Source organism: Aspergillus neoniger (assembly GCF_003184625.1).
Source record: "Aspergillus neoniger CBS 115656 unplaced genomic scaffold BO87scaffold_54, whole genome shotgun sequence".
Lineage (NCBI taxonomy): Eukaryota > Fungi > Ascomycota > Eurotiomycetes > Eurotiales > Aspergillaceae > Aspergillus > Aspergillus neoniger.
The window spans coordinates 110,824-124,665 of NW_020291182.1; the positions used below are offsets into that span (position 1 = coordinate 110,824).

Below are 13,842 nucleotides of genomic sequence, written 5' to 3' on the forward strand. Positions count from 1 at the left end.
TGATGGCTTCAAAACAATGACGGACTTGATCGAGATTATTAATTTGGCTTATTTTTCGGAGATCTCTAATTGCATTTTGTTCTCACCCTGTATATCTCACCCAAATAGCAACTGCTCAGGAACCTTTCCCAGGCCAGGTGTTGGCGATTTCGTCCTACTATCAATGACAGCACCCCACCACTTCTTCGTAGCCCATATCTCATCCAACAGTGCCGGAACAGAGTGAAACATATGATACCGGCTCTTATCACCCCAATACGAGCAGTAATCCTTAACAAACCCCCTCATCTCCTCATCCGAAGTTTCACTTCCCGCCAGGAAGATCGGCAGAAGCAGCTGCTTCTGGGTTTGAGATGATCGTCGACAGCATCGAATATGGTCTAGAGTCCGGCGACTCAGCCTGTTAATGGCTGGCTGTCGTTTGATCTTGTCACTTTTAAACACGCGCTCGACGTATAGAAGTAGAGCGCAACGCCAGGCTTCGGCACAGTGGTACCGGTCTCGTTGCTCGTGGTCCTGCTTTTCGATATCGGTGTCAGAAACATCCTGTTCTTGCTCCTTATGTCTTGGAAATGAGCCTTCTTCGTTATACCACTGTATCAGTTGTTGTTCTATGTCCATTACTGGTGCGACGTTGAAGGATAGCCATTCCATGGACATTGCAATTTCACTTTGTCGGGCTAGCTCTGTTAAGAAGAAGAGATGGGCGAATAGGTCGCGAGGGCAGCCAGTTAGGTCGAAAAATGACCATTCGTCTTGCTTTTCCCAGCGTACGAGGAATTCTAGGTATGAGCGATGCATGACAGTTCCTTGTCGGGATATCAGAGCGAGAGTCGCATCTCACATGCGTAATTAGTTATTTATAGGCTTTCAGGGAGCGGAGGCATGTCCTTACCAGAGCAGCATGCCAACTTGGGATCGTACTCGAGGCGTTGTAAGAGCACTGGGGCCACCACATGCTTGAAGGAGCGAATGTGCACGGTTGAGGTGGGTCGTCCACGATCCGGCAGCGGACAGGGCGCACTAGATACGTGGTTAGACATCTAGGTTCGAAATACAGGGTTCAGGTTGCATACATCAAGCGTAAAAAGAATAAGTATTGGCTCTAGCAGGTGAAAATGATCGTTCGCTTGTTTGCTCTGCAGCGCCCCTTCAAGCAACTGAAGAGCCTTGCGCCGATGTTCCTCTGCTTCAGCTGACCAATTGCCCGTAAGGCGTTTCAAGTGCTGGCAACATAGTGCCAATATGGAATGGAAGAGTATGTGCGACCCCTGCGGTAACTGGCGCTGACAGCGAAATGGGTTGACTGAAATATCTGACGTCAACGGCAAGACACAAAACTCAGAATCGTCTAGCGGTGAATGTTAGTAGCCCCCAAGGCGTATGTCTCAAAGCGCTGCCAAGAGCCTTACACATATCCAAAAGGAGATCATGGTCCTGCGGTGATAGCTCAGAGATTGTGGACTTTCTAGGAAGAGAAGAGGGGCCTTGTGGAATGGAACACCTCGAGCTATTGAGATCAAGGTCCTCACATCGGAGGTTTTGGATAGACTCAAAAGGTGTGGAGCCCAGCGTCTGGATTACGAGCTGGTCTTGGGGTGAGTTTTCGGCAGGCATTGATTCATTCAATTCGTCAATGCCAGAAAACGGGTTCGATTGGGCTAGTAAGGAGGGGAGACCCGGGGAATCCGTCATCAATGGCTCCTGTAGACCAAAATTAAGATGTGGTACCGACTCAAAGATGTTCGGCGCGAAGGAGTCGATTAAATCGAAGTCCTCCCATAGCCTGCCGTCGAATATCTCTGATAGTAAATAACACTTTCTGTAAGTTTATCCCCAGAGTCACAGTCATACCGAATACCCTTACCTGGTTCATGGTTGGCCAGATCTTCCCCAGATTGGGCATCTCCTGTCCTAAACGTGTCCTCCTCACTTACCCCTTTCACAGCCTCATCACGATACTCCACTTCTTGGCTCTCTACCGTTCTAGTCCCCCCGTCGTTGCGGGTTCTCCGGCGCTTCCTTGGCTTGGACCCAGCTGTGACGAAACGGAAGGGCCGACGCGGTGCTGGCATAGTACTATTGCTTTTAAGACCTGATGTGGCCGAGCCCGGTTGACTGGTCACGAATGCAGCAGAATTATTTCTTGTATTCTCCCCACTTGGGGTGTCATCATGGGTTGCTGAAAAAGTCTTGGTCCACATCCGTCTGGAGTCCCAAGATAGAGGAGTCGCAAACCCGCCACACTTTCGGCCTAACGAGAGGCAGGTTGAACATTGCGGACGGCGGCGATCACAATGCTCCCCAGTTGATGTGCAAGTATGACAATCTGACTGGGCAAATGCAAGGGAGTTCGTCCTCTTTCCTTGATTGGCAGAGGCAGTAATAGTGTCTGGTCGCATTCTGTACGCAGACAGGGGAATACGGCGTGTGAACAGCGTGTGGATGAACAAGAAGCAAGCGTGGGTGAAAAACCGTTCTTGTATATGAAGAGTAGGAAAGACCGGCTCGATGAGGTGCCGGGAACTTTCACGGGAATATATCGGAATGACTACACACAAGTCATGTACTATTTCCCACAAACTTGGTTCAGCCAGCAACCGAAGATTCATTGTGGTGTAGATACTACTAACTACACCTAGTTCGTATCTCCCCGCCCCCGATTCTAAGTTTACACCCCCCACTCCATATCCCAGCTATGACAGGACAGCCAATATTTATTCATAACATGATTATCATGAACACCGGCTATCTATCTTTAAACTATCCTACCGGTCCTCACGAACCAAGTTCCGGTACGGGTTATTTGGGTCCTGCGCCTCTTCCTCCGGGGACTGGATGGTCTTCCTGACGCGGCAAGGGCTACCAACGGCAACAGAGTACGGTGGAATATCCTTGGTTACGATAGATCCGGCACCAATCGTCGACCCCTTGCCGATTCGAACTCCGGGAAGAATCACCACGTTTCCGCCAATCCAGCAATCATCTTCGATGAAGATCGGATGTCCAAACTCCACGAACTTCTGACGCGAAAGTACGCTCGTATCGTGACCAGCGCTGAAAATACTCACATTGGTTCCGATCTGCACCCGGTCTCCGATAACAACAAGACTTGTGTCCAGGACAGTCAAACTAGCACACAGTCAGCCTGCCGATACTCTCTGGTTCGGCACGTATGCTACTTAGTAGTACTCACTTCCAGTTAATGAAGCAATTGCTTCCAATGATGATATTGCAACCGTAGTCTGGCAGAAATGGCGGCTCCACAAAGGTGCCCTCGCCTACCCTGCCCACCACTTTGCGAAGTAATTCTAGTCTCTTGTCGAATATTTGGTCGTACGATACGGTCCTTGTGTCCAGATTATTATAGTCTGCGGCCAGACCGCGGCAACGATGACGTGCTTCGAGCAATTCTGGTTTATTCGGGTTGTACCTGACATTCGTCTTTAAGCATCACTATATCCCCGGCTCTGTGTTTTACCAGTATAGGAGTTAACCTACATCATGCCTGAAATCATGCGCTCGTAGTCTTCACATTGTGGGATACCCCGCAATCCACGGGATAGTTCGATAATCTCGGGGCGCTTTTCTGTTGCCGCCATTTCGAATAGCCACTAAGGATGGTCGGATATGAAATAGTTGTGAGAGAAGAATCAAAGATAAGCAAGGTAAAGAAGGTGCCAGATAAGTATTCAGCAAGGAATAATCAAAGGTAGCTTATGGTCCATCCCGCTTTATATCGATGCAACCAATCCAGGCAACTGAAGAGGGTCGCTGCCTTGGCTGCCTATTCGGGTAATAATGCCAGCCCCGAAGTTTCAGCGAGCAGTAGAGTCGCATCTTCCCCCCGCCTTCCGGTTAGGGTATAACTTACGGTAGAATAGGTGAATCCTACTTTTGTTGAATTCCTGTCTGGCCGTTGCCTTATGCCGAGGTAATTAGGGTGTTTTGCTTGTTTGTTGAGCTAGGCCTCATATTGATACGATCTGGACAACCGGTCAATTCCGATGCTAGGGATCCGCCAATTTGCCATGGATGGCAATCAAGCCGGGAAAATCCCGTCGGTTGTGTGGTAAGAATGTCCTCTCACATTTGCAATCAAGATGGCTACCGAGGAATGCTTATTGGTAAATAAAGGTTGGATTACTACTCCGTAATTGGGTCAATATTTATAGGAAAGCGGGACGATATGGGATGAGCCTTCGCATGAGGGGGTGGATAACCGCCCTCGCTGGAAATGAGTCGAAAAACACCCGCCCATATCTCGTCTAGAATTTAGCCTTGATAGTGGTCTTGGCTTTTGGCTCGATCTTCGCGGCGATGTCCTGCGCTGCTAAACAGCCCTGCTCCAAAGCCCCGTCAATCGCGGCTCTCCAACCATGAGCCCAGTCTGCCGAAGCGAAAAGCACATTCCCATGACGACTCTGTAATTCTTCCTGGTACTTTGTCATATATTCTGGCCGCCACCAGGCTGGTCCACCCAACGACCAAGGATCCGTAATCCAATTGTGGAATATCTGACCAGCATTAGCCATGTGGTAGATTAATGTCGAGACAAGATCTTCACTCACCATCTTTTTCACTTCCATTGGATGTAGGTTCTTGAATGCGTCAACAGTCCGCTCAGGCTCACGCTCGGGGACGTAGTTTGCCCTCTCATCCTTTCCAAAACCAACAATATGTGCATTTCCGTTCTCGGTAACCCCATCGCCGTAGCCAAACATGAGCAGATTGGGATACCGCATTCCGTTCCAAGATGCCAGACCTGAGCCTTCCACCTCTGCATGGATCTTGGTCATGAAGTTGACATGTCCAATTTCAAGAGCTTCCCTTCGCTTGGAAGACAACGGGGGGCTGAACTGAATAGTATGAAGGACGTTGAGAGGAATAGTGGACACGAGTCGCTGCGCCCGGTAGACCGTTCCAGCAGTTGTCTGCACTTCAACTACGTTCCCATTGTCACGTATCGCTTGTACCGGAGTCTGGAAAGAATAATCAAGCCCATGAGCCACAGCGTCGTCGAACATTCGCTTCGCCAGCTCTGACTGGCCCTCACGGAGCTTAAAGGTCGTCCAAATGGGCCCAAAATTCTCAGAATTATGCGACATGAGAGCATGAGAGCGAATCATATCCCACAGACTAGAGTTTTCCATGCTCCCACCCGAGATGTGAAGGAGCATGGCAACCGAACCCCGGCTTCCTCGGCCGTGAGCAAGTGTTTGATTTTCTCGAAGCGGTCACGGCAGGAGATTTTATCGTAGAGCTCAACCTCCTTTCGGTCTGTGATGATGTTCTCTAGCTGTGCGTGTGGCAGCGGGCAGATCCGACGACAGTTTGCGCCATCCACGTTGACATAGATGTCCCATGCTCGGGAAGCGATCTTTCCCCCTTCTTCGTGGGTTAATTTGCGGGGAGCAGCACCTACGTCAACATGTAAGTCATTGCCATCCAAAACAATCACTAGACAGAATTTAGAAAGTACCTGGGACATTCAGAGTGTAGTAGTCATTCTCATACTCGCGGTGGTGGGTCAGGAGAAGATCACGATCCATTTTGTACCTAACCATCTCCTTGAACAAGTAGGCCATATGATGGGTGACCCAAGTTCCACCCATTTCGTACTTTATTCCTGTCTGCAGTCAGCCCTATAAGTTGACACCAGCTAGTTATATTTACCATCTGCTTCCACTGTATACGTGCGACCGCCAACCCGGTCGCGGGCCTCGAGCATTAGCACCGAATGGCCTATCACAACATTAGTTCTGACCTCTCACAGAGAGCCTGCATTCACCTTGAACATACCACGGTCTGTCAAGTCACGAGCAGCCATAAGACCGGCATAGCCCGCGCCAATAACAATTGCATTGTAACTGTGCCCGGCGGGAGTGATTTTCTTGTATCGAGGCTCCACCACGCCTCTACAGACAAGGTCCCCTTTTCGCATTCCCGTCGCACGGGTCCAAGAATATCCATCTTGGGTTTTCCTTACTGGGAACGACATAGTGGCTAGGGATGTTAGAACCAAGAGAAGTGCTATACTATGTGTCGAATTGCACTTGGGGATGGCAAGCGGAAGATCCACACGGGCGAGTAACTTATTTTAATCCTTAGCTGTCATTTTCTTGGTTTTTTACCCAAAGAGGCAACCGAGACTGGTACAACTGTATCTTTTGTATTATATACCATATTCTAGTAGCCTTGTGGTAGATGTCATATGTATATATCAATTCAACGTGTTGCTCTTCCCATGCCTACGTTTCATATACTATTCATCAGTTCCCCCTTAACTATATATACAAGTCTCACAACAACGGTACCCAACATCATCCCATCATTCAACTAGAATGTCCTCTCCAACAATTACATACAAAAACCTCCCAGGTCCAGTAGGAGACTGCCTCAAGCCCTCCTCCCTCTCAACAACCGCCACCGTGCCCGTCTCACCCACAACCTCCCTCGTCTTCACTACCGGCCATATCGGTCTCGATTTGAAAACCGGTGCTCTCGTCAACAGTTCCCCTGAAGCCGAGTTCGAAGCTATATTCAACTGTCTCGATGAAGCATTGAAGCATGCGGGAATCACAACCGGACTCTGCCAGGCGTATAAATTCGTCAGCTATTTGACAAGCGCCCAGGATGAAGCTGTCATGCAGCGTATTTTCCATCAGAGGTTTCCCGATGCTACCCCTACTTGGGCTACTGCTATTGTGAAGGAGATAAATGTGCCTGGTATGCGTGCGGAGATTGTTGCGGAGGCAGTGCTGTTTAATGATGCCTGAGTTTGGTGGTGGGATGCGGGTGAAGGCTCCAGTTGCTTCTCTATTCCGGCAATAAACGTTGCAGGAAGAGGTGGGCTTGTGGTTTGGCTCTGCAGGTGCTCACTTCTTTATTCCATCACTACTGTAACCGTCCGTTATGTTATTGAGCTCTAATCCTAGTTAGGTGATACCATTACATTCTAGTCTGGAATGATTTAAAAGTTCGAGCATCTTGAGACAGTTGTATAAAGTTGAAGAGGGGATGGAGTGTAATCTTGAGAGACAAGATCGAATTTGGATCGCCCAGTGACATACAGCACACAGGCATAGAATGGAAGAAGATGGTAGCCTCATAGCTATTAGCTAAACCTCTATTTTTAGTGTTAATGCCCTTTAAAGAAAACACTAAATTACCTGCTCCTGCAGGATTAGCTTTATCTTTATGTTATTAATCTATATTTTAAGCGATTATATTAGATTAGATTTTACAGTTTTTGGCATGGTAATTTACTATATCTGAATAAATTAGAATCTAATTCCTTCACAAAACTTATTCAAATTTATCTATCTCAGTAGCAGTAAGCTAATATAATAATTATTTAAAAGATTTTTAAATAAGATAAAATATCTAGTATAAGAATTCTATAAATAGAATAAAATATTCTTAAAGCTTCCCGCTGGACATTATATATAATTATTAAGAAGTTCAAGTAAATTCATAATAATATAAACTTATTTACTAAAGCTGGTATACAAAATGTATATTTTCAATACATAATTTATCTAACTCATATACATACCTTTTCTAATGTCCTGGTCTATTTACATTCCTAACTCTGGTTGTTTTATAATTATTTTTCTTTTTTCATCTTTGGGAGGAGGCGGGGGGGTTGAAGAGAGATGTATTCAATGATCGGCAAAGCCTTTTTATGATACTGAGGTAGACTGATCTAGTCTGTAGTGAGGTAAATTCAGGATCGTTAACGATCGCCCTTTACAGCAGTCTTCTTATAAGATGAAATTTCTATACGAAACATTAACACCCTCGTGTCGGAGTTTTCGAACAGCGTCTTCTCTTCCTATAGCCGTCAAGGACGAGGCGCCCTCTTCACGCCCCGAGAAAAAGCTTGAATAACGTCGTTGACAATTCCCGGATCAGCCAGCTGGACATGTTAGCACCTTCACCGGAAATAGTATTCAACTGAACATACCGTTGAGGTATCGCCAAAATCAGTATCGCCACTCGCTATCTTCCTCAGGATACGGCGAACAATTTTGCCGCTTCTTGTCTTCGGAAGCTCGCGAACAATGATCACCTTCTTTGGGACAGCAAAGGGACCAATCGATCGTCTAATCTGTAGCACTAATTCGTTCTCAATTTCTGGTGGTTTGTCTAAGGTCTTGAGCGACACGAATGCATTGATTGCTTGGCCTGTCAGGTCATCCGCGACACCGATTACAGCGATTTCCGCCACAGCTCCTGGACCAATGATCCATCAGTTGCCTGCTGGCATTGCGTCCACTTATTTTACCAACGTATGGGTTGTGAGTCACTTACCGTGTTCGATAGCTGCACTTTCGATCTCTGACGTGGACAACCGGTGGCCAGAGACATTGATAACATCGTCGATACGGCCTCTAATCCACAAGTGGCCGTCGAAATCACGAAACGCGCCGTCTCCGGTGAACTTTGAAACTCATTAGTAACATTCTTGACGTCCCGATTATCTGTGAGTATTCATGTACATAGTAACCCTTGTAAACGTCAAGATAGCTCTCCATGTATCGCCTGTGGTCCCCACGAATGGTTCGGGCCATACTAGGCCAAGGCTGCTTAATAGCCAGAACACCCTCCACCGAGTACCCCTCTAGTTCCTTTCCGCTTACCGGGTCAAGAATAGCTGCGTCAATCCCAAAACACGGTAGGGAGGCGCTCCCTGGTTTCACTGGAGTGACACCAGCCATGGCTGCTATGATGTGGGAGCCTGTTTCAGTTTGCCAGTATGTCTGAAAGTAGCATGCTGTCAGAATACAGTCGCAAATTACAATTAGATTTAGGGGGCCAGAACTCACATCGGTAATATAAGCCTTATCATTTCCCATGAAGTCAGAGTACCATTTCCAGACCTCAGGAGCAATTGGCTCGCCAACTGACCCAAGTACGCGCAATGACGACGTGTCAAATCCTGCCACATCTTCCTTGCTGACTGACCTCTTCAACAACCGTAGGGCTGTGGGTGCAGCATAAAAATGTGTCACGGCATGCTTGGCAATTATCTCCCAGTATCGCGTGTTGCTTGGATAGGCAGGGGTTCCTTCGAACATAACTGTCGTGCAGCCGAGCAATAAAGGCGCGTATGCCACGTATGTGTGGCCAGTGATCCATCCAATATCTCCAGCACAAAAGAATATGTCGTCTTTGTGAACGTCGAAAACGTATTTCCCCGTCACTGCAGCCCCTAATAGATATCCTGCCGTGCTATGAAGGACACCTTTAGGTTTTCCAGTTGAACCGGACGTATAAAGCATGAAGAGGTAGTCTTCCGAGTCCATAGGTTTCTGGCGAGATATACGTAGGGAATTTTTGAAGCTCTTCATTCCACCAGAAATCTCTGTCAGTGATTCAAGGCACTTGGCTACCCGTCCGCTCGTAGATTAATACAGTTGAAACACAAGGGCAGTCCTTGAGTGCTTCATCAACAATGTGCTTTGTTGGAATCGATTTTCCACCGCGGCGGCCTTCATCAGCTGTTATAACGATCTTTGAATTGGCATCTACGATGCGGTCCCGTAAGGCCCCCGCTGAGAATCCTGCAAAAACAACTGAATGAATGGCTCCAATCCGAGCACAGGCGAGGAGGGAATAGATAACCTCCGCGACCATTGACATGTATATTGTGACGATGTCGCCCTTTTTCACTCCTTGAGAACGCAGGAAACCAGCCAGTTTTGAGACATGGCCGAGGAGCTCTCTGTATGTCACTCGTTTAACAACCTGGTTAGGGTCGTCTGGCTCGTATATGATGGCAACGCGGTCCGGATCGTCTGTCATATGTCGATCAATGCAGTTGAAGGAAGCATTTAGTTGGCCTCCAAGGAACCAGGCGTTATACCCGTCCTCAAATGAACCAATATGAGGGGTATGAAAATCTTGAGTAAACCACAGAAGCTCACGGGCCTGGTTTGACCAGAATTGCGACGGTGATTCGATGGACTGCTTGTAAAGATCATGGTATTGGAGCATATTGTCAAGGTTTGGTTGGCTGGGATGTCTTTCCCGCCATTCGAAGGCGACAGTCATGACGTCGGAGGCCATGTTTCGATAAATGAAGGTAGTTAACGTCAGTTCACTGACAGTTGAGATAAAGGAATTTATATTCGCGATTATCAGCCTCACCTTACGATTTCTATATCCTCATCGGAAGCCTTTGGCACAGACTAAAACGGGAATGATGTGACTGCCGGCCCACCTTCCTCATTAGGTATATTTTGTTCGGGAGTCACGCACTCACAATTGAGGATAACTTGTACTCTCCATCCGGCAGGAACATCCCTCAAAGAAGAGCATGCCACAGTAATCCCATTCGGAGACTCAATCTCGTCAATAGTAGCCATGCAACTTTTGGCAGCCGCTGATGTTGCTGCTCGCGCCGAAATAGACAGTCGAACCGATGGTGTCTCCCCACAAATCCCCGGGCTTGTATACTGTGCTGTGAACAGGGCTGGAAACACGATTTTCAGTCATGCTTCTGGCAAAACATCTCTGGATGGGAACTCTCCTATGACCATGGACACCATATTTTGGCTTGCATCCTGCACTAAGCTCGTCACCAGCATTGCATGCATGCAGCTGGTAGAGCGCGGAACACTCGAGCTAGACAATAGTGCTCAGCTTGAGTCACTTGCACCCGAGCTCAGAAATGTTCAAGTGCTTGAACGTACTGCAGACGGCAAGTTTCACTTGGTGCCGAAGCAACGGAGCATTACTCTGCGAATGCTTCTGAATCATACATGTAGGATAAGATCATTTCTTCCATTTCTTCCATTTCTCCCATTGACAAACTCCCGCTAACATTTTCATCATGATTCCGACAGCTGGTTTTGGATATGCTTTTGAAGATCTCAAATTACGTGACTGGTCACGGCCAGTCGGGCTCGATGACTTTTCCGGCAATGTGGGTGATGTGCTTCATCGCCCGTTAATCAATCAGCCTGGTAGGAGATTCCAGTACGGAGTTGGTTTAGATTGGGCCGGCGTTATTGTCGAACGAGCCTCTGGTTTATCGCTCGAGGACTATTTTCAATTATTTATTTACCAGCCGCTGGGTATCAAAGACATCAGCTTCTTTCCCACGACTGAAATGAAACTTTCTCTGGCTGCTATGCATCAACGGGCCAAGGATGGGACGTTGAGCGTCAGGGATCACCTCTATAGATATCCGTTACTCCCTCCAAATCCAGGCGGAGAGGAAGACCGCTTTTGCATGGGAGGAGCGGGTTGTTTCGAGAAACCACTCGAGTTCTGCAGTACGTATCTCTACTCCTTTTCGACTTGGGCGTTGCTGGGGGCTTACCGTGTATGCCTGTCCCCTCAAATAGGAATCGTCGCAGCACTTCTTAACGATGGAACAAGCCCTCATACAGGCGCAAAAATTGTTACTTCGGAAACAGTAGAAGGTAGGATTAGGATTTCTCCATGTCTAGTCCTATCTACTAACCGAATGTTCATAGAAATGTTCACAGACCAAATCCCCACAATGCCACGATACTGCAATGAGTACACACCGTCGGGTAAACCGGAACTCGCGAACCCTTGTCCGCTAATCCCCTGTTCAGAAGACCTCACAGAGGGCTGGGGCCTATCCTTCTCATTAAGCCACACCGAAAGGCCCACTGGAAGGGCTGCAGAATCAGGTTCTTGGGAGGGACTAGCAAATCTCTTCTGGTTTGCCGATCGTACAAATGGAATCGGCGGCATTGTCGCATCTCAGATTCTTCCTTATGGAGGTAAGTGACAGACTATTTCAGGCGAGCTAGAACCTTATATACTAAAGGTTGACTATTAGATCTTGAGGTCATCAATTGTTCTGAAAGTGTGGAGAAGATTATCTATAACGGGCTTTCTAACAAAGAAGATGGCGGGTGCCATTGATAAGGTGCCTGTTTTGAATACTTTGATGCATGGACACTAATCGCTGTTTTTACTCATGTTATCCTATTGAAGTCGATGGTCAGAGTAGGCTCGCGACAAAGTACATTCAAGGATAAAATAACTTTCAAGCTGAATTCATAGTTGGAGTAAATAGGTATTTCTCGGTTCCAGCCTCTGATTGACGTAATTATGTTTGTCTACCTTGAAACGATGTATTCTTCTAGTGCTACTTAGTAGTACGTACCATCACAATATTGGTGAATGAGAAACAATGTATTGCAGTTTCTGATAGCAAAGGTGAAGCTTTTATATAGCTAGTACTCAAACAAGCCAGCTGTTTTCTACTTATACTATCTACAAAGGGCTTTATTAACTCAATAGAACAGTACTTTCAACTTGATATCCCAGCATAAGTTGATAGTATATATTCCCACGGGATGTAAATAAGCACTACTAGTAGTAGTTGTGCTACACCGCGAGCACTTTTATTTGACAACCTAAAAAAGCTTTTACAGATCTGGAAACACAATGCTTTATCATCCATCAAGCTAACAAACCAACTCTATACAGCATTAATATCATCACTAAACGCGACAGTGACTTTTCTCAGCCACTATCTCAGAAACCTGTCCCAGCAGTATGATATTCTCCATCAAATCGAAAACAGCTATACTTGCTCTAATCTTTTTATTAAACTAGTTCTGAACATTTATTAGAATAAATAAATCCATTCCATACATGTGTACAGGTTTAAAGAGGTTCATATTGAAAATTAAGAATCTTAATATATAAATAATCTTAGCTGCTATTGACCTAATAATCTGATTTAGCATTTCTCTATTAGAGAAAGTATCTTCAAATTGCTATCCTAACTCTAAGTACTAAGTACTTTAGGTATCAGCAATAGCGTAGATCGCCAAATCGCTATTAACACTAGAGAAGTATTCTGTCTCCTCCCAGGGACTCTAACGAGTCATGACATGTCATGTTAATATCGGAGAAGAAGGAAGAATGGGGAAAGAGAATGGGGAGTGGGAGTGGAGGGAAGATCAGCATTGGGGATTTATCCTGTTCGGGGTAAGCGTAACGGCTGGTAGTCTGTTACCTTTTTGGGAAGGGAGGGTATACAGTAGGGTGGGTGTGGGGGGGAGGATATGACAGCTGGATCGTGATTGATTTGGAGTTTTGGGTTACCTGGTACTTATTACCTACTAGTATTTAGGAAGATGAGGAAAGGTAAAGCAATGGTACAATTTGTATAGAATTGTACTAGTATAATCTATGAGTCAATGTCAATGTCAATGTCAAATAATGCAAAAACAACATCAATCCCTACTTGATTTGAAAATACACATTTCCATACAACCCATCTTCCTCAAAATGAATTGAAAATTCACACGTATGTCTACGGCTAAGTATTAATAATAAAACCCGGAATATAACCTATACGTAGTAGACCAGACCAGTGCTCTGCTGCTGCTGGTGGCACAACACCCCCTCACTCACACCACTCACACCACACCACATTACACGCCACACCACGCCAACAACCCAACCCAACGGGTCACTTACTTACAGTAATTCCACCACTTTGGACTCATCCATCCCGGTAACTTAAATACCGTCTTATGCATCGGCATTCCGCATTGGGTCCTTGGCACAGCGAGACTACCGTCTGCCTGCATTTTTGTGGGGAATAAATAGTACACCCTATTCCTGGTTCAATATGATGATAGTATCCTACCTAAAGAGAAGAAGTACCTATACATACATAAATTTCTTTGTCTTGCGGTAAGATAAGTAAGTTACACAGTATCTATCTATCTATCCATCTACAGAGGTGAGTGAGTGCCAAGACCCACTTCCTTCCTTCCATCCTTCCTACTGTGTACACTGTACACAGTACACAACTGTAGAATAGCTGAAATCTCC

At 46.4% G+C, this 13,842-nt stretch overlaps 5 protein-coding genes across 5 annotated transcripts; 2 read left to right on the forward strand and 3 right to left on the reverse strand.

The window, feature by feature from the left end:
• Positions 1-28: 28 nt before the first annotated feature.
• BO87DRAFT_449482 (uncharacterized protein) lies at positions 29-2,429 on the reverse strand. The gene is made up of 5 exons (XM_025628360.1): positions 1,868-2,429; positions 1,413-1,802; positions 1,077-1,351; positions 945-1,023; positions 29-839 (listed from the first exon to the last, which is right to left on the reverse strand). The coding sequence occupies exons 1-5, from the start codon at positions 2,400-2,402 to the stop codon at positions 97-99; spliced, it is 2,022 nt and encodes a 673-aa protein (XP_025474583.1). The 5' UTR covers positions 2,403-2,429; the 3' UTR covers positions 29-96.
• Positions 2,430-4,268: 1,839 nt separating this feature from the next.
• BO87DRAFT_401666 (flavin monoamine oxidase family protein) lies at positions 4,269-6,001 on the reverse strand (the record flags this gene model as incomplete). Its single annotated transcript, XM_025625626.1, has 6 exons — positions 4,269-4,517; positions 4,572-5,139; positions 5,187-5,421; positions 5,483-5,629; positions 5,677-5,745; positions 5,803-6,001. The coding sequence occupies 6 exons, from the start codon at positions 5,999-6,001 to the stop codon at positions 4,269-4,271; spliced, it is 1,467 nt and encodes a 488-aa protein (XP_025474584.1).
• Positions 6,002-6,282: 281 nt separating this feature from the next.
• On the forward strand, positions 6,283-6,905 carry BO87DRAFT_380840 (uncharacterized protein). The gene has a single exon (XM_025624388.1). It carries the CDS (start codon positions 6,345-6,347, stop codon positions 6,777-6,779), a length of 435 nt encoding a protein of 144 aa, XP_025474585.1. The 5' UTR covers positions 6,283-6,344; the 3' UTR covers positions 6,780-6,905.
• An 897-nt stretch (positions 6,906-7,802) lies between these two features.
• On the reverse strand, positions 7,803-10,074 carry BO87DRAFT_410793 (acetate--CoA ligase; the record flags this gene model as incomplete). The annotated part of the gene is made up of 6 exons (XM_025626374.1): positions 7,803-7,921; positions 7,970-8,238; positions 8,317-8,446; positions 8,505-8,765; positions 8,832-9,317; positions 9,391-10,074. 6 exons carry the CDS (start codon positions 10,072-10,074, stop codon positions 7,847-7,849), a joined length of 1,905 nt encoding a protein of 634 aa, XP_025474586.1. The 3' UTR covers positions 7,803-7,846.
• Positions 10,075-10,371: 297 nt separating this feature from the next.
• BO87DRAFT_419917 (serine hydrolase domain-containing protein) lies at positions 10,372-11,942 on the forward strand (the record flags this gene model as incomplete). Its single annotated transcript, XM_025626974.1, has 5 exons — positions 10,372-10,771; positions 10,854-11,285; positions 11,358-11,435; positions 11,490-11,765; positions 11,825-11,942. 5 exons carry the CDS (start codon positions 10,372-10,374, stop codon positions 11,908-11,910), a joined length of 1,272 nt encoding a protein of 423 aa, XP_025474587.1. The 3' UTR covers positions 11,911-11,942.
• Positions 11,943-13,842: the final 1,900 nt, after the last annotated feature.